Genomic DNA, 23,576 nt, shown 5'->3' on the forward strand with positions numbered 1-23,576 from the left:
GCACATGCAGTTATTTATTTAGGTCTATTCAAAATAGAAACTCAAAACCAAAACAAAAGAAATACAAAAAGCAAGTGCATTTTGATTAAATTATTGGGAACATGTCAACCGTAGTCCTTGCATCAAATGTCATGCTGGAGAATTTCACACGTTCTGTTACTGAATAGAAAACAATATTCATCTGACCCAAAAATGTTTTTTTCATTTGCAATCCAATTATAAGGCAATTAAAATGATAAAGAAAAACAATCCTTACATTAGAGAAACATTACAGTCAGACACTCATCTGAGCTGGAGCTTGACCAGCAGACTGAGGTGATCGGAGGGAAAGGTTTCGTTGGGAAGACCCTTCAGACACCAGAGATCAGCCTCTGACAGCAGAGACAAACGGCCCAGCAGCTGCAAACCGCCAGCGCTCTCTGTGCAGACAAAACACACACGGTGACATCATCGGTCATGTGACAGGCCAATGTAATTCCAGCAAATTCAACAAACAAAGCCTGAAGCTCTAAAACATCCATTCCAATCAATAATCCAATCAAATTATAGTCAGAAAAATATATAAACAGTTTACTGAACCTTTAGACAAAATATTTAAAAAAAAAAAGAAGTTGTGGCTTTTATGGCTCATATGGTACAATATAATGAGAATATAGAGGAAAAAACAGCTCAATTTTATTCAGAGGCCCATAAACATAAGCAAAAATATGCAATTTGGTGCAGATGCTGATATTAATATGGATAAAAAGTAAGAAATTCTGATGCTTGTAAATCAATGAGAGCTTTATAACAGTATAGCAGACATTCTGTATCTGCCAATATTTAAATGCTTAGTTTTATGATCAAATCTCTGTAGTTTTAAAACATAATGCAATACAATGATGATTGAGAGATGAACAAATAAACCTTCCTCAAAAGATGATGATCATATTTGACACTCATGATTTTTCTATAAAATGATGTCTGGATAATCAAGTAAAGCGAAGCTGCTTCAGTCCAGTTGAAATATTACGAACAATATCAAAGTTATTCTTACGTTTACTTTATAAAATCAGCACAGATTTCACAGCAGAAAGACACGTGAAGCACGAGCTGAAGGAGGACGTTTGTACAGTTATACTAAAAAATCTTTTACTTGCTAAAAAAGTCTAAACTATCGATCAGACTTGCTGTTGCAACACCTTAATTTCCCCGCTGGGATCTCTAGTCTCTCTAGATCTCTAAGTCTAAGATGACAGAAGATGTGTGTAACTGGTTTATCAGATCATGTTCATCATTTAGAGGCCTTCAAAATTTGTGTATCAAATATGATACAGTAGGCTTTATGGCGTTAAAGGCACAATATGTAAGATTTTTGGATTAAAATATCCAAAAACCACTCATTACACGAAACACGCGTTATCCTCGGTTTCCGGTTTTATTTTGTAGAAACAATGGAAACATCAACGACGCTTTAATATATTATGTGTTTTATTAGACAGGTGAGCAACTGTTTGGATACATTCATCGACAGAAATCTAATCATGTTATATAGCTCAACACAGTCAGTCTTATTCTTTAAATCTCACTTTCTTGATTTACCACGAGTGCCGTGTTTTACCATGACTAATATCGATCTATCTTACTGCAGTGTGCAACAAGTGTCTCATAGCAGCTGCCGAGTGAACGCAGAGTATCATTATAACAACTTTTAACACACAAATGTATCTAATATGATAAACAGCGCTGCGTTACCCCACATACGCTTGACCGGAAGAAGTGGAAGCGGCGACTGCGGCATAATAAAAGTCCCGCTGCTCTCGAGACGTGTGTCGCGCTCGTCTCTCATTTGCAATCGCTCCAGTGGCCTCGATCAGCTCCCAGGGCTTTCAGCCACACCCTGCTTCATACTACAGTAATGTTAATAAATCTATAATACATTAGCTCATCCATGAATATGATTTCTGCCCGAGTCCCTTCGGATTCTTTTCCACCGGCTGTAGACGTGAAGACAACACATCCCATGATTCTGTGAAATCAAAGTGTCATCAAGCTACGCCTTTGTTTTGAATAAGTGACCTCTAGTGGCGAATAATTTCATATTGTGCCTTTAACACAAATTGTTAAAAAATTAAAACAATTAAATGCCAATTCAACAGATATTGTCAGAGATTATGATGATATTTGATTTGGGACAGACCAAAAAAACCATCACCATTTTAAGTGGGGTTGCAGATATTTGATGCATTTAAAATGAGCTCATTTTCATGCTGGGTTCATCTGATGACAGATAATTGTTGATCTACCTCCAGCAGAGCTGCTCCTCCGGGTGGAGTAGAAGATGTAGTCGACCATCGCTGCTCCATCTGAGTTCAGTGTGGTGACCGCAGCGGTCTGAGTGTCGGGACGGACCTGACTGTAAGCGGACGTCAGGCTCAGCGTGTGACGTAAGGTGTGCCCGAACCTGCAAAAACGATCAGATTTTATGTAAGGAACTTCTGATCAGGTGTTTCAAAGAACTGCTGCAGAGGACTGAAATTTGCACACGAGTCTCTTCAAGTTCTGAGGCATAAAACCAACCAGATGGAAAAAAACTACTTAAAGTTAGGGGTGTGACTAGACCGTTAGCTCACGAGACAAGATGAGACACGAGATTGAGTTCACGAGACGAGATTTTTTACACAGTATTTTTAAGAAATCCTCAATGACGAAATACATGACTGGTATAAGCTGCAGGTGCATTTTGAAATGTTTTAATTAATAATCTTGTAATAAATGTCCTTTCAGTTCTACTTTCTGAGTATGAATTATCATATGCAGTAAAAGACAACAATACTCAAGCACTGTAAAAGGTTTTGCCACAAACTCAACTGACTGGCTTCTCTCCTGTATGATTTCACATGAGTCTCTTCAGACATCACTGTACATGATTTATGAGCTTCTACAACTTTTGACCTTTTGACAAATTGACCATAGAAATAAAACTGTATAAATAAAAATGAGTAAGTCATTTTAAGTGCAAACAATAAGTGCAACCATAATCAAAGTACTCTCTCAATATTCAAAGTGCAAATAGAGACCAAATTTTTCTTCAAGCATGATACAGAGCTGAGAGATGTTACAACTACACAGCCCAGTCTAAGATAGCTTTCTTATTGGGAGATATTTGCATGCATCAGGGAGCCGCTTTCAAAACGCAGGGTATTGAAATCACGTTTGAACGTGCGCTCGCATTTTACTTTCACTTTCGATTTTGCAATCGCGTGTACTCTGTGAATAGGGAGCGGCGGTGCTGAGCGCAAATTCTGTAAGATAAGACATTTGTCAGATGCTTTGGCTCTGTTGTGCAACGAATCCTCCGCCATGGTCTTGTCAGTCATCTCGTCACTTACTCTCATCACACGATCAGTGAACTCTGATTCCTGCTGCACCACGTTCAGTTAGATAACGGAGTAAAGCGACCATTATCCAACTGAATTAAAAGGTTTTTATTTCTATAAAAAGCAAAACGACAGTGGAGGTGTAATGTAAACGTAGCTGTGGCATATTCGATCCTAATTTCACCCTCACACTCCATCATGGCATTATCACGAGACAGCTTTTCACCTCGATGAGAAATCTCGTCATGTTTTCATCTCGTGGCATGAGATCGAGACACACCCCTACTTAAAGTATTTGCAATAAAAAAGGCAAAGCTACAAGGCAATTTACTATATTATAATTTATAATATTATATATATATATATATATATATATATATATATATATATATATATATATATATATATATATATATATATATATATATATATATGGACTCTAAAATTGCTAGAAAATCAAAGCCATATGTCTAACCAAATTTTACCAAAAATAGACAAAAACAATAGAATTGTTTTTTTGCCTTTTCCTGTTTTCCTGTCACAAAGTAATACATTTCTGTCAGAATATAAACTTTTGTGACAAAACAGTGACCTAATATGGAGCCTTGAGTCTCAGACCATTCCAACGATATGTGTTTTGTCAAGTTTAGTAAAAGAGTTGATTATAAAATAGTGCACTAAATTGTGTCAAATCTGTTTGGTTACTGACATTCTTCCAAATATCTTCCTTTGTGTTCAACAGAAGAAAGAAATTCATACAGGTTTGGAACAACTTGAGGGTGAGTAAATGATGACAGAATTTTCATTTTTTGGGAGAAGCTGATTCTCTGATTAAAGCTTTTCTCTTCAGGATTATGGCTTGTGCATTTCTTCAATGGGAAAGACTCTTCTGTGTCAAACACCAGCTGACTCACCTTGAGCTGAAAATTTCCATGTCTTCTGGGTCTGTAAAAAAAAAAAAAAAAAAAAAAAAAAAAAAAAAACAGTGCATTTTAAGAGATAATAAGCAAACACTTCAGACACATGCAGCAGTCGTCCACAGATGTGTAAACCTTTGGGTTGCACCAGCTGTTTGCATGATCTTAAACTAGAATGTAAAATCCACTCAGGCTTAGTAACTACTAGTTAATTAGTTTGTAAATAACTCTGTACTTGTTCTTAAATCAACTGCTGTTTTATTCCAATGTTCTGTAAATATTTTGTTTATATGTCGAATTAAGTTTTAAATGAGTTTGGTGGTGCAACACTCAAATAATTAATAGTTCGTATATTTTATCTTAGTGCCCATTAATGTCAAAACTAGGCTTAGCATTAACTCGTGCACAGCTGAGAGAGTGAATGGATTACCTGGCGTTTTGTCTGTGACTCCTGGTATGAGCTCCAGATCTGCGGGACGCACACATGCCGCCTGACAGTAACGCAGCTGAAGCATAAAGTCGTGGCTGTACTGCCGGTTATCCACTGGAAAAATACCTTTATGCACAAAATTAAACATGCATATTGGGAATCAAAATCAATTGATGATTTTGGTTCCTCAACGATTATATACATTATACACTGAACAAAAAACAAAGCTGTTTGATAGCATCTTAATATTTTCATGTTGTGCTTCATGTTTTGACTCGGAGAGGATTTTATTTTTCTGAAAATGCTAGTGAATGTTTTTGCATTAGACTAAAACTTACTGAATTTTCTCACAGTGTGTATAAAAACTTCCCAATAATTTTTTTTCCCCACCTTTTTATGCTTCCTGGGTCAAAAATGACCTACAAAAAAATGCTTAGAAATCTCTCATTTTGTATTGTAATCTCCAAATATTGGATTAATTCTTTTTTATCAACATGTTTGTATTTCTTTTTGGAACGGACTGATCGTAGGCCTCAGTGATCTGAGTTAATGAGTCTAAGTGTTTGAGTGGAAAACTTTTACATAAGTTTATTCACCTCAAAAAAACTGAGATGCATAAGTTCAGATCAACCAGTTCGAAAAAGAAATACATACAAGTTGACAAAAAGTTTATTTGGTGATAATATGGCATAATTTACAAGCAATTTAAAAGGCTAAATTGGCTAAATTAGGTATTAAGGTAATAATAATTACTGTATTTTCAATTTCAAAGCAATGGCAGAAAGATTGTACACGAACCATGTGATCTGGCACTGACCTGAAGCTGCGGTCTGCGATTCAGACTTGTATTGACAGCTGTCAGTGATGTCAAGGCTGCTGGGCCACAAGGGGGCGAAAAGCCTCGGGTGATAGACTTTATATGACAAATCCATCTGTCCTGAAACCTGCAAAGGCAAACAATCCATTCACAGGGTTTTCTACAGAGTTAACTGCTGCAGTGATCAAAATCACTCTATGTATCGCGCATACAAGTAGTACACAACAGAAATATTACTACACTTATATATCATCATATCACCCAGCTCTATAACTTGCTCTGGTAAAGCACTAAGGCACTATAGACATAAGAGTATGACTTTCTGTAAAGCTGCTTTGAAACCATGTGTATTGTTTAAAGGGGACCTAATATTTCACAAGATGTAATATAAGTCTCTGGTGTCTCCAGAATGTGTCTGAAGTTTCAGCTCAAAATACCCCACAGATCATTTATTATAGCTTGTCAAATTTACCCCTATTTGGATGTGAGCAAAAACACATTTTTTTGTGTGTGTCCCTTTAAATGCAAATGAGCTGCTGCTCCCAGCCCCCTTTCCAGAAGAGGGCGGAGCTTTAACAGCTCGCGCTTCGGTCACTCAACAACAACAAAGCTGGAGAATCTCACGCAGCCAAAATGAGGATTGTCAGTAACGGTGTTCAGCCTTACATTGTTCAAACCGGAGTCGACACTGATGGAGAGACTCAGGCAGAAGTTACAACTTTTAGACATTTCTGAATGGTTAGTGGATAAATTTATGTAGTTGCTGTGGAGTTGATTCAACTAGCATGTGCCGTCATGTTAATCTTTTGTGCAAATCTAACGTTGAATTGACCCGTTGTTGTATGAAAATAATTTTTAATCTCCAGTATTAAATCTCGGTCCTGTAGTGAAAGTCCACATATTAAGGCAGTAAACGGGTCACTCACCATCCAGGTTGGTAACCCGTAGTAGTAGAGCTGCCCGGTGGTGATAAACTTCCACAGAGGGCTGTTGGGTAAAGCGTTGAAGTCCCCACATAAAATAACCTCACAGCGTCTTCCTTCACTGCTGCATTTCTTGATCATGAGGTCAATCTCAGCGAACACGATGGCCAGCTGGGCGAGCTTCACGTCGCCTCTTCTGGGGTTGAACAGCAGGTGTGTGTTGGCCACACATATGGGGCTGAACGCTTCATTCTGCCCTGCCAGTGGTTGGAGGAGCAGCACGATGCCCACGTTGTCACGATCCAGCAGCTCGCAGTCCGGTCGGCAAAATTCCAGCAAGTTGACAGAAAGCTGGGTAAAGCGCTCACTGCGATAACACACCGCACAGCCGTCCGTTTTGGTTCCTGTGCGTCGTTTGTAGATGCAGGTGTAACCTTGATGGAAAAAAAACTTGATTCAATGGGTGATTAACAGTAAACAACACCTGCAAACTCACAACTCACCACCTGACTGATTTCAACAAGAATGAATTTTCAAAACTCATTTGCAGGTGCGCATGTGAAAACTTTGCATTTGGTGTATTGTGGAAAAGCACGATACAAATATATTTGACTTGACTTTATCTACACATTGGGTCATTTATTTCATTGTACATTCATTTTTTGCAGTCTTGTTCCTCCATAGGGGAAGATTATCCTCACTGTTATGTTATCAGCAGCAGGTTCATTGCATGAATTCTGGCAGCGGTTTATGTTCGTCACCTCACCCATGTCAGTCAGGACAGGAAACATCTGCTCAAGAAAGTGATCTTCTTGAACTTCTTGAAGACAAAGGATCTGTACAGAACAGGAAATATTGATATTAGTGCAACAGTCATGTCCTGGAAGTAAAAGCTCCATTCATTTTCTCCATAGGGAAATTGATTTTTAAAAAAGAACTCATAAACCTTTAAAAGACAGACCTGTTCTGAGCTCCGTGGTTGTTAATCGATGGTATATCAGGGTTTCTGCAGGTTTCATCAAATCTAATTTAATGCTTTTTAATGGCAATTTTTTATTTTTCAATGCCATATATATGTCGCTAAATGTCGATAGATGGCGTCATACGGCAATTAGAATATTCATGTCATTGTTGCATTTGCATTCTGCCAAGTGTCAGCCCTTTAGATTTGTTTGCTTCTCTGCTGCTACCCTTTTTGCTCACATAATATATTTTAATACAGCCAAATTCCAAATAAAATTGTTTCATCTATATTTTTCTGGTTTTGTTGTCAGATAACATGACTGAAATGTGGCCCATTAAGACTACATACAGGGCTTGACATTAAGCCTTGTCATTCACTTGTGCGAGTAAAGCGGTTGCTTGTCCGAAAAAAAAAATAAATAAATAGAAGTTTAAAATTTCTGAAGCAGTATCCTTTCAGAGTATTGCAGCTTTGACATATTTAAATCTTGTATGATTCATGAAAAATGTATGATTCATTTTTCATTTTAAATTCTTAAATTCGATCAATAAATTTAATTGGAATAAGACACTAAGGGCTGTTACTAATCAAATTAAATCATTTACAATAAAAAAAAAAAAATTAAAGCTGCATTAAATAATGTTATGGGATTGTAAGAAATGTTGGGGGGGAAATGATTCTTTAAAAAAATTAAACTAAACCACCAGTAGGTGGTGTCAAGTAACCGTCTTAATAAGTGAGTCATTCATTTAAACGATTCATTCTAATGGCTGATTCATTCAAGAATGAGGCAGTTGTTTATGAATGGGTCATTGAATCTTTGACTCAACCGATTCGTTCAAAACGCTGAATCATTCGGTAACAAAAACAAGGCTGAGCCTGCGTCTCAATGTGCATTCTATCCATCCTAAATAGTATGTGACATTAGTAATATTCAATACTATTTGTACATTGGGATGCAGGGTGAGTGCTACGCTATGGTTCTGCTGTGATTTTTGTTTGAAACTATTTTCGCTGCTAAAATAGAACAAAAACAGTCAATGTTCCTTCTAAAACGTAAGTGACTTAATATGAACTATTTGTTAACAGAACTGTTGTATGAAATCAGTGTCACGTTTTTAATTGTGACGGTAGCATGTTTAAGAAAACAGCATTCTTGGTCATGTGATTTTGCTTAACTGTATCAAGTTATAAAAACTCCACATTTTGAATTTTTACCGCAGTAGGTTTCTTTTTGTGTGTGCTTCGCTCATGTTTCCATTTCTCCTCGAGATGGTGCGCGAGCCTCAACAGCGCAACCGTGTTACCGTCAGTAGGCTAGCCTACATTATACAGCCTATTATTATCCACTATCAATCGCCACTTAGACTAAATGTAATAAAATCAGTCACTCACATTTTTTTTTTTTTTTAATTGACGTTTTAATCAGGTCCTTGTCCAGCCAGGCAAGTAAAATTCTCTTTCACTTGCCCCTTCAAAAAAATCCACTTAACCCAGACTATTTGACAAGCATTACTTTCGAGCCCTGACATGTTAAATCAGCGCTAAAATCCTGATTTATAATCGAGACGTTTTCCGTTCCGCTATATGCACATGTAAAATGATCATAAATGTATATTTCTAAATACATAATTAACAACTTTAAATAACAGTTTTATATATCTTCATCATTTTTAATTTGACTGTCATTTGCAATGCTTAATGGGATTGTAGTTCTTTCCCTCACAGTCTTTGTCTTTTTGTCTGATTTTCAAATACTTTTCTGCTTCAAATCAAAGTTTGTAGTGTTGTGATTCTCCTCGTAGTCAGTTGGTTTGGTCCATGGCTTATAACACTTTAACAAGGACTTTCCCTATGGTTAAAATGAATGGAAAAAATACTTCCGGAACCAACAGCGCTAATGAAGAAGTGGACGCCACTAACTATTAGAATCAATGGCCGTCATGTTTCTATGTTTTGGGTTGCGTGTCGTCTTACGTCAGGTTGCCAGATCTGCAGCTCTTTCAGGATGGTCCAGAGCCGGCCGTCCCACGCTAACACATCCTCTGGGCAGTGTGTGTACAGACCTGGATTCGCTTCTAGCAGATCCTGAGCCAGGATGTTGTAGGACATGATGCTGAAGTCAAACGCAGCAGCTGTGTCCCCACAGGCGCCAGTGTGGGTTTCACTAAGGTCCTCCCACACTCGCCACATCACTTTGAAAGAGGAAAAGGGACATTATGCGTGACTACAATGTACAGTACTTTAAATGGAAGATTGAGTACATAATGACATAACTTATGATATCTATGTGTAACTTACACTACCAGTCAGACGTTTGGACACATCTACTCGTTCATGATTGTTATTTCCATTTTGCATATTATTATCAATGTTGAAAACAGTTTTTCTGCTTCATATTTTTGTGGAAACCATGATACATTTTATTTTTCAGGATTCTAAACCTTTGTCTGGAAGTGTGTATATTTTTGCAGGGTAAATCTGAAAATCCCACCTTCAATTCTGTCATTGTCTTGAAAGGCAGGATAGTAGCTGAAGTCAGGAAACTGCACATAAGGGCAATAAGACATCTGTGACAGTCCGACACCGGTGGGAAAATGCCAGCCGATGGGCTCCGCTGCTGTCTCAACCTGCTGAGAGTCTGCGAGCAAAGCCGCCAAATCAAACACTGGGCTGCCGGACTGTAGAAGAGCCTCTTTTCCAGCGTCAGGATCAAAACCCAGGTAGATGTCAGACGTGGATGAATCCATCTTATGGTCATCATATATTGCACATGCATCAATCCCTCCAATGTCCGCTGTCAGATACTGAGCGCAGCTGCGTTCGTCTTTAGTGTCTTGGGCGTCAGGGTGTCTCTGAAACTCAGTTTTGGCGGACTCATTTATCACAGAGTCACTATCACTTGTTTCTTCTAAACATCTGAGCACTGATGTTGAGAAGTTTTCTTCCTTCAGCACCAAAGCCTCTTCCTCACTGTCTTCATTTCCATCGTTCACAGATGATGCTGAAGCTTCCATCCAGGGCATCTGAAAATCAAATTTAAGGCTTTTTAAGACCTGCATATGGACGGGGTAGAGCATAATAATGACTGTAAAAACTACAATTTAAAAACAACTTTATAGTTCAAATACAGACTTTGACAAAAACAGTTTTATAAAATGATAACCCTCACATTACAGCCTTTAAATTATTTTTAAGGGATGAGTCAAAATTAAAAATGCTCAAGCGGCTCGTGAACCGATCATCTCTTCCTACTAGTTAATTTATATCATCAAATAAACATGAATGAACATGAGAAGGAATGTTGTTTCAAACGCGGAAAGACGCCAGTACACATCATTTTTCAAGTTCAAGTCCACTGAGGTTAATCTTCTAAATCCTGACTGCTTTGTCGGATTCAGTGTTATGATTGGTTAGATCGCTTGTCAATCAAACTCCCGGCGAATTTGACTATTTCACCCCCATTTCCTTTAATAAATCTATTTTACACTAATAACACAAAATAGTTCCTCTCAGGACCTTAAGGACAAAAATGTCCCCATTGAAACCCATTAAAACCACAATTGTTGTTGGTATGGATGTTAAAATGTGGTTTAATAAAAAAATAATTTTTATTTTTTATTTTTATTTTATTTTTATTGTGTAATAAAAAAAGTGTGTATGTGTGTGTGCGTATAATATTTGACAGTGAAAAACTCTACTGTACTGCAAATCACAAATCCAACCACTGTGTGCACCAGGGGAGTTTTGCTGGCATCTAATGGGGAAAGTTTAGTACTGCGCCCAAACAAAATCTTACTGAAAGCTCATTTTTTGAGATATCAACCTCAAATTTGTTCATAAATCATTTTAATGAACTTAAACCTCTTTAACTTTTTTCTTATTTCACTTTTTAAACTTTAAACTTAAGTCTGTGCTCACAAGCTTCACATTTTTATGGACATGGAAATTTTTGTGTGTGTAACTTTTTTTTAATTGACGCACAAGGGTTAAGATATTAAAGGCATGTTATGGCCTTAAAGTTGATAAAACTAAATTTAAGACTTTTTAAAGAGTTAAGGACCCGTGGGACCCTGTCCCTCTGTCAGTCTCCTTTCCAGTTCACTGACCTCCACCGTTCCCTGAGGACTCTCTGTCTCCGTGTGGTCTGGATCGGGACCGGTGTCTGTGTTTCCTTCGCTGTGCCACTGCTGTGACAGTCCCGTCTGCTGCTGTCCAGAAAGAGCTCCGCCACCATCCCAAACCTCTTTGCCATTAACGTACACAGATGGTGCCTTGCGCCGCAATTCTGTCGAGAGAAAATATAAATGTGATAGGCAGTGATTTGGAAATATATTTCATGTAGTGTCACTTCAATGACTAGGTCACTCACTTTCAAGAGACACAAAACTCTCCTTTCATTCTTAAATTTACATAAGATTCTGTTTTTTTGTTTGTTTGTTTGTTTGTTTTTTTGCAGTACTATAGTGCAATTTAGAGCTCCTTGGAGAAGGATAGTATTTGAATATGGTAATCTTACAGAGCCATGGTATAGGGCAGATTGGGGCTAGTTGTCACATGGGGAAGTTGTCATGATCTTGAAAAGTTCAACTGCACAAAGGCTTATTTTTTCTAGCAGTGGTTTGTAGGTTGGTTTCAAACACTTTGACTTTTAAATAGTCATAACTTCCAAAACTCATGACTTTGAGTTATACTCAGCTTGTCTGTGTGTGTTTCAGACAGACTGTTAGTGTGTGTGTTAGTTTTACAGTGACTCTTTCTGCATGTTACATATTTACACCAGTAGGTGGCGACAGAGTGACTTTCTTTATGAGTGAGTCATTGAATCATTCATTCAACCAATTTGATTCATTTAGAAACTGTTGTTGCATCCCAATTCACATAATATCCATCATAAATATAATTTCAAATCAGAAATAGTGTGTCCCAAAGCGCAGTATGCTGAAATTAATATCCCAAAGGTACCCAAATAGTCTATTTCCAGTGAAAACTTAAAGTGCAGATCCTTTCACACTAATATTGAATTCTAACTGAATTGTAACGATAACTTATAAACCTGTAAAAGGCAGACTTGTTGTGAGCTCTGAGGTTGTTAATCGATGGTATATGCTTTTATTGAAGCCATCCATTTGCATTAATTTCTTTTTTTTTTTTTAAATAATCGTTTAACAGCCGAATTTGTGGTGAAAAACCACATTACCCATGATGATGTGCAGAAAATTTCACCAATCAGAGTGACAGCGAGCAAATCGCACTAAAAGAGCTCTTTAGGTCCGCCCACTCCCATGAAGCACCGCAAATGATGTAATCGAGTCAAAATATAGGCTAGCGTTTCTATAGATATAATCAACAACAATCAAATTAATAGTTCACAGTTAATAGTCCATTGATTTTAGTTTATGTTATTCACAATACTTCATGGGATTGTAGTCCTTTCCCTCACTAAAGCCATTAAGTTAACAGTCTTGTACCTTTGTATTTTTGTCTGATTTTCAAGTACTTTTTTTTTTGCTTCAAGTTTGTAATGTTGTGATTCACCTGGAAGCTGGTTGGTTTAGTTCAAGGTTTATAACGTTCATGGTTTATTTTTCCCTTGGGGATTTTATAAACAAAAAAATACTTCCGTAACGCCACTGAAAAAAAAATGTCCGGCACTAGTGCACTCTATTGCGCTTTGGAGGAGGAACCAGTTCAGAACTACAAAGTGTTAAACTACAAACATGGCGGATACGTGAGCCCAACGGTTAAAGTTAGCATGATGCAACAGAAGTTGCGCTAGCTTTATCTTCCCTATTGTGCCGTATGTCCAAGTGAAAGGGAGAAACAAGAAAAAAAAAAAAAGGCGGGACTTTGGATGGTTGTGGTTTGTTATTGGTGGATCTCATGTGAGTGACAGGTTGCCCCGCCCTCACGGCAGTAAATATGTCATCACAGAAGAGATGTCGCTGCAAGAGTTATTTTGATTAAAGATTACGAGGCAGAAATCATTTATAATAAATACTGCAATATTCTACAAAAACAATTGTCCATTTTTATTTCATAGCGACTTTCACAGGGCTCTTGTTTTTTTTTATTGTACGTTTCATGATTTCAATTAATTACATGCTTGATGTACTGTATTACAACATCTAACTTAACCATTAAATCGTAAAAAAATAAAACGCAATTTAAAAATCAATAAAACGAATTTCATAGGACCCTAAGAAACGTTCAAGAATAAACCAACCCTTAAAGACATTTACTTGTATAAAAAGTGTGACAACCAGCCCCGGTTTATCCCTAAATCAAATATCTAACACTATAACTGCACCAGATGGGTTATATTAGAAATGATTTCATTGGCTGGTTTGTCAGCATTAATGGATGATTGATTAACTGAGAGCGTGCACATGAATGAAGGCCTGCAGAGCTCATGTCAGCATGTGCTGACCGCTCACTCTGTCGCCACAACGACATTCAGCCACAATTCATTAGAGATTCAATCCAAACTTCGGTGTTGCGCGTCTCACTGCAGCTGCTGTGGTTCATTTAGCCTCAGGCGCGCGTGCTCGTGCTGCAACATCAGCAGACGACAAAATGCGACGAAACACCGTGAACTTCTTACCTGAAAGTCTGCCGATGAATCTCGAGAGCGGATAGAGCACATAAAACATCACACTCACGATCATGTTTCACAGGACAACAGGAACAAACTTTATTCATGTCGCTGAACGTAAACAGCATGACGACAAACGCCAGCGGGATGACGTCACTGCCAACAGGCGAGTGTTGTGTCGTATTATTGTTTAAAAAAATAATATATCGTTAAATGTTTCTATTTACTGCATCTTTTGTATTTTCTGTGCCTGAATACGATCTTTGTTTGCAGAGTTATGAGTTCATAAAGCTTCATCAGAGCTACATCAACAGTGTGCATGTGCAACATACAATATGATGAGTTTAGGATGCACAGAATTATAATGCATAAATGTGTTTGTTTATTATTATTATTATTAATAAAAAATTGAAACATTTGCTAATTTAGTTGTTATAGCCACAATGCTGTTAAAGCACAACATTTTAAAAGATGGCTTCATACCTTGGAAAAGAGTTGACCTCAAAACTGTTCAGATTATAAAATGTTCATGCTCAGATCAAAACATTTATGCATATACAGTATCTGATCAGGCATAACATTATGAGCACTGACAGTAGTGAATAACACTGATCATCTCTTCATCACGGCACCTGATATATTAGGCAGCAAGTGAACATTTTGTCCTCAAAGTTGATGTTAGAAGCAGGAAAAATGGACAAGCGTAAGGATTTGAGAGAGTTTGACAAGGGCCAAATTGTGATGGCTAGACGACTGGGTCAGAGCATCTCCAAAACTGCAGCTCTTGTGGGGTGTTCCCGGTCTGCAGTGGTCAGTATCTATCAAAAGTGCTCCAAGGAAGGAACAGTGGTGAACCGGCAACAGGGTCATGGGCGGCCGAGGCTCATTGATGCACGTGGGGAGCGAAGGCTGGCCCGTGTGGTCTGATCCAATAGATGAGCTACTGTAGCTCAAATTGCTCAAGAAGTTAATGCTGGTTCTGATAGAAAGGTGTCAGAATACACAGTGCATCAGTTTGTTGCATATGGAGCTGCATAGACACAGACCAGTCATGCTGACCCCTGTCCACCGCCGAAAAGGCCAACAGTGGACACGTGAGCATCAGAACTGGACCACGGGGCAATGGAAGAAGGTGTCCTGGTCTGATGAATCACGTTTTCTTTTACATCACGTGGATGGCCGGGTGCGTGTGCGTCACTTACCTGGGGAACACATGGCACCAGGATGCACTATGGGAAGAAGGCAAGCCGGTGGAGGCAGTGTGATGCTTTGGGCAATGTTCTGCTGGGAAACCTTGGGTCCTGTCATCCATGTGGATGTTTGACTTTGACACGTACCACCTACCTAAGCATTGTTGCAGACCATGTACACCCTTTCATGGAAACGGTATTCCCTGGTGGCTGTGGCCTCTTTCAGCAGGATAATGCTCCTGCCACAAAGCAAAAATGGTTCAGGAATGGTTTGAGGAGCACAACAACGAGTTTGAGGTGTTGACTTGGCCTCCAAATTCCCCAGATCGCATTTCAATCGAGCATCTGTGGGATGTGCTGAACAAACAAGTCCGATCCATGGAGGCTCCACCTCACAACTTACAGGACTTAAAGGATCTGCTGCTAACATCTTCATGCCAGTGAAGGTGAAGGTGAAGGTGGTCATAATGCTGCCTAATGTAATGTAATGCCTGATCAGTGTATATATACTCTGTGTGTGTGTGTGTGTGTGTGTGTGTGTGTATATATATATATATATATATATATATATATATATATATATATATATATATATATATATATATATATATATATAATGCATATGGCAGATGCTTTTATTCAAAGTGACATGCATTCAAGCTATATATTTTATTAGTTCACGCAAATGCATAAATTTAAAAAAAAATTTTTGATCTGTGCATTAATATTTATGAGATTCATTCCATTTGAACAATTCGGAGGATTTTTTTTGTCATTTGATAAGACTTACCTTTTCAATTTTGTGCTATAACTAAATTAGCAAATTGTTTCTATTTATTTAGTTCATGCATTACCATGGCAATTCGTTTTAAGAAAAAGAGATTTCAGACAGCACACCAAATAATTATCTTCTAAATTATTCTGCTAGTTTTTAAGTGTTTAAATTCACTATGTGATTGTTAATGTGGCTTCATCTGTGTAGGAATGTGAGTCTCTCCCTGACTGTGTCTGACATGCATTTTTAATGTCTTTCTCTTCACTCACACGGCGGATTCCAGCAGTAGAGCAGGTGTCACATATACACCTGTTGCTAAGACACGTAAACCAGCTTCACACATGCCGGACAACACTAGACACATCAGCAGGAACGCTATCAAACTGTATGTTGGAGATGAAGGGTGATGACTTCAGTGTCCACAGTCTCTCTCTGGACTCCCTCAGCTTGACCGAACATGAACATCCACACGAGGTGGTCCTGGAGGATGAAGCCGACACCGATGCTCGGGGTAAGACTGGAGATCTGAATGAACACGTCCTGCTACAGTTGTGAAGCGTTCAGGCTTGTGTGACATTCAGAACTGAGTTGAAATGCAGTACTAAACAGGATGCAGATTTGTAATTTAAGTAATTAAAATGCAATAAAATTCAATAACTTGATTATAGTAATACAATTACCCATGAACATGTTATCATATTTCTAGTAGTAGCATTAGATTAACAATGTTTCATTTGTATTTAAAAAAAATTACATTTAAATTACTTTATTGGCATGATTGTGTTTACATAAAATATAGACATTTAACAAGACATTATGAAGAAAAAATACAGTAATATTTAAAATAATATTTTTTACAATATTAATATTGTAATATACTTAAACAGTGAATTTTGCCCAACCCTGTATGCATTACTACTTAAGCAACGTCATGATGATGAGAAAGCATGTGTTTTTGTACAGTATCGGAGCTGAAGCACATCAGGCAGGATTTGTCCACTGAAGAATTATACCTGCAGGCCTGTAAACTGGTTGGTGTCGTTCCTGTCAGATATTTCCTCCGAAACCTGGGCTGCACCACCATTAACCTCAACCACCATGGACTCGGGCCTTTGGGAGGAAAAGCTCTGGCGATCGCCCTCGTGGTAAGACGGACCATTCCTGATGTTCGTCTAAAGGTGATGTGCTGACGCTGACGTGAGCTCTCACTCTCTGTGTACGCAGACAGACATGCACACCACAACACTGGAGCTGGCAGACAACTTTCTGTTAGCCGAAGGGGCCAGATATCTCATGGAGATGCTGAGGGCCAATTTCACCATTCAGAACCTTGTAAGTCTGTCTTGTGATTCTCACTTACCTGTCGCAATAAATTTGTCCACTAGAGGGAAGCAAAATGTTAACATGTGACATCTGGCATCTTGCAGGATCTCTCCGACAATCACCTTCAGTCCGCTGGAGCAGAGTGTGTTGCTAAAATGCTCTTGGAAAACATTTCCATTAAATCATTAAAACTAGCAGGTATTTCATGTATATGTGCATACTATGGAAGCCCATTTCCACCCAATAATAATAGTAAAAAAAACATGCTTTGTTTTTTAAATTAAATCTTATGACATAAAATTTCATAATTATGAGCTAAAACTCAAAATTATGAGGTACTAAGTCATAATTATAAGATTAAAAAGTCGAAATTTTGACATAAAAAGTCATAATAATAGATAAAAATTCAAAATTGATGTCATAATGAGATAAAAAGTCAAACTGACATGCTAATTCATAATTATGATTAAAAAAAAGTCCAAATTATGACACACTATAATAATTATGAGATAATTTTGACTGACATACTAGCACATAATTATGACATATTAAGTCAGACCAAGTCATTTTATGTCATAATTGTGAGCTAGTATGTCATAGTCAAAATTATCTCATAATTGTCATAATTTGGACTTATCTCATAATTATGAACTAGTCTGTCCGTTCCACTTTTTATCTCATAATTATGACATACTAAGTCATCACTTCAACTTTTTATGTCATAATTATGTGATAAGAAGTGGAACGGACAGACTAATTCATAATTATGAATTAAAAGTCCAAATTATGATGATATAATTATAAGAAACAAAATCATGCTTTGGTAAATCATAATTATGACATAAAAAGTTGAAGTCATAATTATGATTTACCAAAGCATGATTTTGTTTCTTATGGGGCAGAAATGAGCTTCCATAGCACGAAGTACCACAAACTCACACAGTGAACATTATTCACATGATGTTTATGTTCACAGGGAATAAATTTGCTGAAGATGATGCAAAATGGTTTGCAGATGCCTTTTCAGTAAGTGTAAATCAATGGCGCCGAACAGAACAGAAAACGAATCCAGTTATCATAGTGAATCTCTATGGGTAAAATGAAGAGGGAAAAAAAGTTTGTGCATGTGTTTTCTTTGCACTTCTAATAAAGCCAATCTAATCAAAGTTATTTCGGTAACACTTTACAATAGGTTTTCGTTTGTTAACATTAGTTAACTACACTAGAAAACATAAACCGACAATGAACATCACTTCTAGAGCGTTTGTTAATCTTAATTTACTAGCCTAATACATTTTTAAAATCAAAAGTTTTACATACATAGTTCAGTCATGAAACTCCAACCAAGCACTGATTTGTTCCTCTAAGGCCGTGGCATTAACCAACCAGACGTACTTCCTACTCCATCCTAGGTGTATTTGACTTTCTTCTTTCTGATGAACACAATCAGAGTTATATTAATAAATATCCTGATGCATCCGAGCTTTATAATAGCAGTGAACAGGAAACAATGAGTATGAGCTGAAGAAAGTGCATCCATCCATTATAAACATTTTTTTCTTTTTTCTTTTTTCTTTTTTTCTTTTTAACTCGACATTTTTAACAGCTTGGGGGACATTCATAAGTATTGTTTTCATAGGTATTGTACTTTATAGAAAATGTATTTTTTAAAGCACACATTACATTACATTACCAAAGATAAAATGGTCAAATAAAACCTTTTCCCTTTCCTAGTGTTTAATTTAGCTTAGCATAGTGCAAACTGGTTTAAAAGACTCTCTTAATGATCTAGAACAAAAAAGTATCATGATAACACGCTAAGTTTTTGGTGCACAAATTACACACTGCACCTTTTAAGAAGTAATGCGAAAAGTTTTATTGCAAGAAATTGTGTATAAACAAACAGAACTTTTGTTTTTGAGAATAGAAACATCTCATGTGTCTCTTTTCAGAGCAACTACAGAGTCAAGGAGCTGGATTTGAGCCACAATCAGTTCTGCGGGAGAGGCGGTGAACATCTGGGTCAGATGATAGGTAAATAAGACACGTGTGATGTGAGAGAATTAAACGTCACAACACAATAGGAAGAAACCACAGTAATTTAATGTCTGTTCATGCAGCAAATAATGACGGTATAGAAGCTCTTGATCTGAGCTGGAATCATCTGCGAATGAAAGGAGCTGTAGCTTTCTGTGCTGGACTAAAGGTACCACCACACAAACATACAGTATTTAGGGCCCTAAGAAAGGAGTTTGGGCCGCACCCACACTCCACTGAATTTTGATGCGTTCTCCTGTCACAAATTAATACAAATCCATATCTGCAAATATGGAACCTTGAGTCTCAGACCTTATCAACAATATGTGTTTTGTCAAGATTAGTGTAATGATTATGTTCTGTTATATTGTCTCTTCTTTTGACATTCTGTTCTCTTTCCTTTAGTTCCTGTTTAGTTTCGGTCTCCTTGGTTTCTGATTATGTCCTCGTTTGTTTCTATGGTTACCCATTATGTTCACCTGTGTCTCATTTAGTTTCCTTTAGCTACTACACTAATCCGTGTACATTTGAAAACACATCTCTCTCTTTCTGTTTTGGCCTTCCATCCACACTGAGATGGGATTTTTGTCTTATGAAAACAAATTTTTGAAGACATTCTTGTCACAGACATATTGTTGGGTTTGAGTCCACCTTATTTGAGTTTGCGTTTAACCAATCGAGTCCTGGTCAAGTCCGAGTCCAAAAAGGGCCAAGTCTGAATCAAACTAAATATTACTGTATGTCATTAAGTCTATCTTAGGCTTGTTTTTTATTTCACAGTATACTGCTGAGCAAACTGCAAGTCACCATATAATGGAAGTTATGGCTGACTTCACTTCTGTAGTGTGACACATTTCTGAGTGAAACAGCCTTTCTAATGTGAAAAACTATAGAGTGGGATTTGACTGTTTAAAGTACTGTTTCTATGGTAACAAAATGTCCAATTTTAAAAAATTTTTCACATGGAAAAAAAATTGAGTGTTTAAGCTTACCTAATTTATGATGACTTATAAAGTATGTGATTGTAAAAACACAATAAAATGTGTACCAAGTGCACTGACAGTTAACACATTAATGGTTGAATTAAATTTTAGTAATCAAAAAGAATGCCTAATTAACTGAAATCATGAAACGGACAATTTAACAACAGTTTATCAAAAGTTTAACAAAAATATATTGTTATATTTTTAGTAGATAACAATGTTTCAAATGCCACCTATTTTTATTTATTTTTGAATTATATTTAATAAATCAATTTTCATTTTATGGACCATAACAATTAAAATCTTGACAGTATTGATCATAGTTTTATCAGTTTAATCAGTTGGGAACAATGTATTATAGATATATGAACAAATAGCCATAATTACTTATGAATGATGTAACTATAATTGTTTTATCGCAAAACTTGTGTCAGACCAATTAAACTCATCTGTTTGTAAATTTCACTTCCTCATTGATTCACACTCATTGATTTGAAGCAAGCCATTTCAAATTTAATTCAATTGTTACAGGCATGATACATACAATATTGCCAAAGCATTAAACACAACAAGCAATGACAAGAAAAAGAAATGTACAACATAACAAAGTCATTACAGAACAGCAGCACGTCATTTAAAGTGTATACAGAAAGATTCATATTTTAAATTCCTTCAAGGTCAGTGGTTAGATTTTTCACAGGATTACATGCATTTCAGTGTCACATTGTGCAAATCATGAAGAGATTTCTGTCTCCTCAGGTCAACACGACTTTGAAACACTTAGACCTGTCATGGAACGGCTTTGGAAATGAGGGTGCTTTAGCTCTGGGTGAAGCACTCAAGTTTAACAACACGCTGGTGCACCTGGACCTCAACAACAACCGCATCACTGATGAAGGAGCGAGCCTGCTGTGTAAGGGGCTGGAGGCTAACGATACTCTCAGAGTGCTGCAGGTGGGTGGGACGGACCTTTAGACTCTCTTACTGTATACTGCTTACTTTAAAATGACAACAAATTCACCTTTTCAAACATTGCACAAGTACAATGCAATATGTTCATATGCAGCAATTCATTCAGTGAGCATTTAAATTACCACCTCTAAGCTGTTGTGTTGTGTTGTTTTTATCTGGTTTTCCAGTACAAATATCTAATATTCTTAGATCAATTACTTGAGAAGCAAGATGACATATTAAGTCTTGCTTTTTGAGTGAGTTTTTGCTTAAAACAAGAAAAAAATGTCAGAAAAATAATCTTTCCCCTTTGAGTTTTTTTTGACCCTGCTGATAGATATTTGTCCTTGTTTTAAGCAGAAACCCACTTAATTTTCAGAAAATAACACTATATCATTACGTCACTATATCACTTCTTCAGTAAATGTATCCTGATTTAAAAATGTTTAGATATTTGTACTGGAAAACTACACAAAAATACTGAGGAAGAAAATATTTTTTGCAGTGTACTTAAAATTGTACTAAAACTTGAACACATATTTTGAAGTATCATCTGTGATATACTGATGTTTCCTTACAGCTGGCGTATAACTCATTAACAGTAGAGGGGGCTCTTACTTTGATCAATGTAGTGAAGAACACACCTAAAACTGCCATTGAGGAGATCAACATATGTGTGAGTGCAAACTGCTTTTGCTTCAGGCCGAGCCAGCAAAGTACACAGTCTGCTTATCCTACAAAATGTACTGGAATACAGGTGCTGGTCATATAATTAGCATATCATCAAAAAGTTGATTTATTTCACTAATTCCATTCAAAAAGTGAAACTTGTATATTATATTCATTCATTACACACAGACTGATATATTTCAAATGTTTATTTCTTTTAATTTTGATGATTATAACTGACAACTAAGGAAAATCCCAAATTCAGTATCTCAGAAAATTAGAATATTGTGAAAAGGTTCAATATTGAAGACACCTGGTGCCACACTCTAATCAGCTAATGAACTCAAAACACCTGCAAAGGCCTTTAAATGGTCTCTCAGTCTAGTTCTGTAGGCTACACAATCATGGGGAAGACTGCTGACTTGACAGTTGTCCAAAAGATGACCAGTGACACAGGAGGGCAAGACACAAAAGGTCATTGCAAAAGAGGCTGGCTGTTCACAGAGCTCTGTGTCCAAGCACATTAATAGAGAGGCGAAGGGAAGGAAAAGATGTGGTAGAAAAGTGTACAAGCAATAGGAGAGGATTGTGAAACAAAACCCATTCAAAACTGTGGGGGAGATTCAGAAAGAGTGGACTGCAGCTGGAGTCAGTGCTTCAAGAACCACTACGCACAGACGTATGCAAGACATGGGTTTCAGCTGTTGCATTCCTTGTGTCAAGCCACTCTTGAACAACAGACAGCGTCAGAAGCGTCTCGCCTGGGCTAAAGACAAAAAGGACTGGACTGCTGCTGAGTGGTCCAAAGTTATGTTCTCTGATGAAAGAAAATTTTGCATTTCCTTTGGAAATCAGGGTCCCAGAGTCTGGAGGAAGAGAGGAGAGGTACACAAGGTCTCCAAGGTTTCCACAGTCAGTGATGGTTTGGGGTGCCATGTCATCTGCTGGTGTTGGTCCACTGTGCTTTCTGAGATCCAAGGTCAACGCAGCCGTATACCAGGAAGTTTTAGAGCACTTCATGCTTCCTGCTGCTGACCAACTTTATGGAGATGCAGATTTCAATTTTCAACAGGACTTGGCACCTGCACACAGTGCCAAAGCTACCAGTACCTGGTTTAAGGACCATGGTATCCCTGTTCTTACTTGGCCAGCAAACTCGCCTGACCTTAGAAAATCTATGGGGTATTGTGAAGAGGAAGATGCGATATGCCAGACCCAACAATGCAGAAGAGCTGAAGGCCACTATCAGAGCAACCTGGGCTCTTATAACACCTGAGCAGTGCCACAGACTGATCGACTCCATGCCACGCCGCATTGCTGCAGTAATTCAGGCAAAAGGAGCCCCAACTAAGTATTGAGTGCTGTACATGCTCATACTTTTCATGTTCATACTTTTCAGTTGGCCAAGATTTCTAAAAATCCTTTCTTTGTATTGGTCTTAAGTAATATTCTAATTTTCTGAGATACTGAATTTGGGATTTTCCTTAGTTGTCAGTTATAATCATCAAAATTAAAAGAAATAAACATTTGAAATATATCAGTCTGTGTGTAATGAATGAATATAATATACAAGTTTCACTTTTTGAATGGAATTAGTGAAATAAATCAACTTTTTGATGATATTCTAATTATATGACCAGCAC

At 37.3% G+C, this 23,576-nt stretch overlaps 2 protein-coding genes across 5 annotated transcripts in view; one reads left to right on the plus strand and one right to left on the minus strand.

Moving 5' to 3' along the window:
- angel1 (angel homolog 1 (Drosophila)) lies at positions 1-14,162 on the minus strand. Of its 3 annotated transcripts, none has more exons than XM_051866908.1 (12): positions 14,015-14,162; positions 11,520-11,698; positions 9,905-10,436; positions 9,388-9,605; positions 7,213-7,282; positions 6,450-6,880; positions 5,524-5,650; positions 4,707-4,832; positions 4,274-4,304; positions 2,286-2,443; positions 257-419; positions 1-159 (listed from the first exon to the last, which is right to left on the minus strand). In XM_051866908.1, the coding sequence occupies exons 1-11, from the start codon at positions 14,076-14,078 to the stop codon at positions 283-285; spliced, it is 2,073 nt and encodes a 690-aa protein (XP_051722868.1). In that variant the 5' UTR covers positions 14,079-14,162; the 3' UTR covers positions 1-159; positions 257-282. The 3 variants fall into 3 exon arrangements, with proteins under 3 accessions (XP_051722868.1, XP_051722869.1, XP_051722867.1); XM_051866909.1 differs by having other exon boundaries at positions 1-181; XM_051866907.1 differs by having other exon boundaries at positions 1-419.
- Positions 14,036-23,576, plus strand: part of LOC127498040 (leucine-rich repeat-containing protein 74A) — a 15,673-nt gene continuing 6,132 nt past the window's right edge. Inside the window, exons 1-10 of one of the 2 annotated variants that reach the window (XM_051866904.1) lie at positions 14,036-14,171; positions 16,254-16,481; positions 16,934-17,115; positions 17,195-17,302; positions 17,398-17,491; positions 18,270-18,319; positions 19,246-19,327; positions 19,414-19,499; positions 21,073-21,267; positions 21,845-21,940. In XM_051866904.1, the coding sequence (XP_051722864.1) occupies positions 14,111-14,171; positions 16,254-16,481; positions 16,934-17,115; positions 17,195-17,302; positions 17,398-17,491; positions 18,270-18,319; positions 19,246-19,327; positions 19,414-19,499; positions 21,073-21,267; positions 21,845-21,940 (1,182 nt within the window). In that variant the 5' untranslated portion in view covers positions 14,036-14,110. The remainder of the gene's footprint in view (positions 14,172-16,253; positions 16,482-16,933; positions 17,116-17,194; positions 17,303-17,397; positions 17,492-18,269; positions 18,320-19,245; positions 19,328-19,413; positions 19,500-21,072; positions 21,268-21,844; positions 21,941-23,576) is intronic. The other variant, XM_051866906.1, reaches the window with a different exon arrangement.

Source organism: Ctenopharyngodon idella, chromosome 17 (genome assembly GCF_019924925.1).
Source record: "Ctenopharyngodon idella isolate HZGC_01 chromosome 17, HZGC01, whole genome shotgun sequence".
NCBI classification, from domain to species: domain Eukaryota; kingdom Metazoa; phylum Chordata; class Actinopteri; order Cypriniformes; family Xenocyprididae; genus Ctenopharyngodon; species Ctenopharyngodon idella.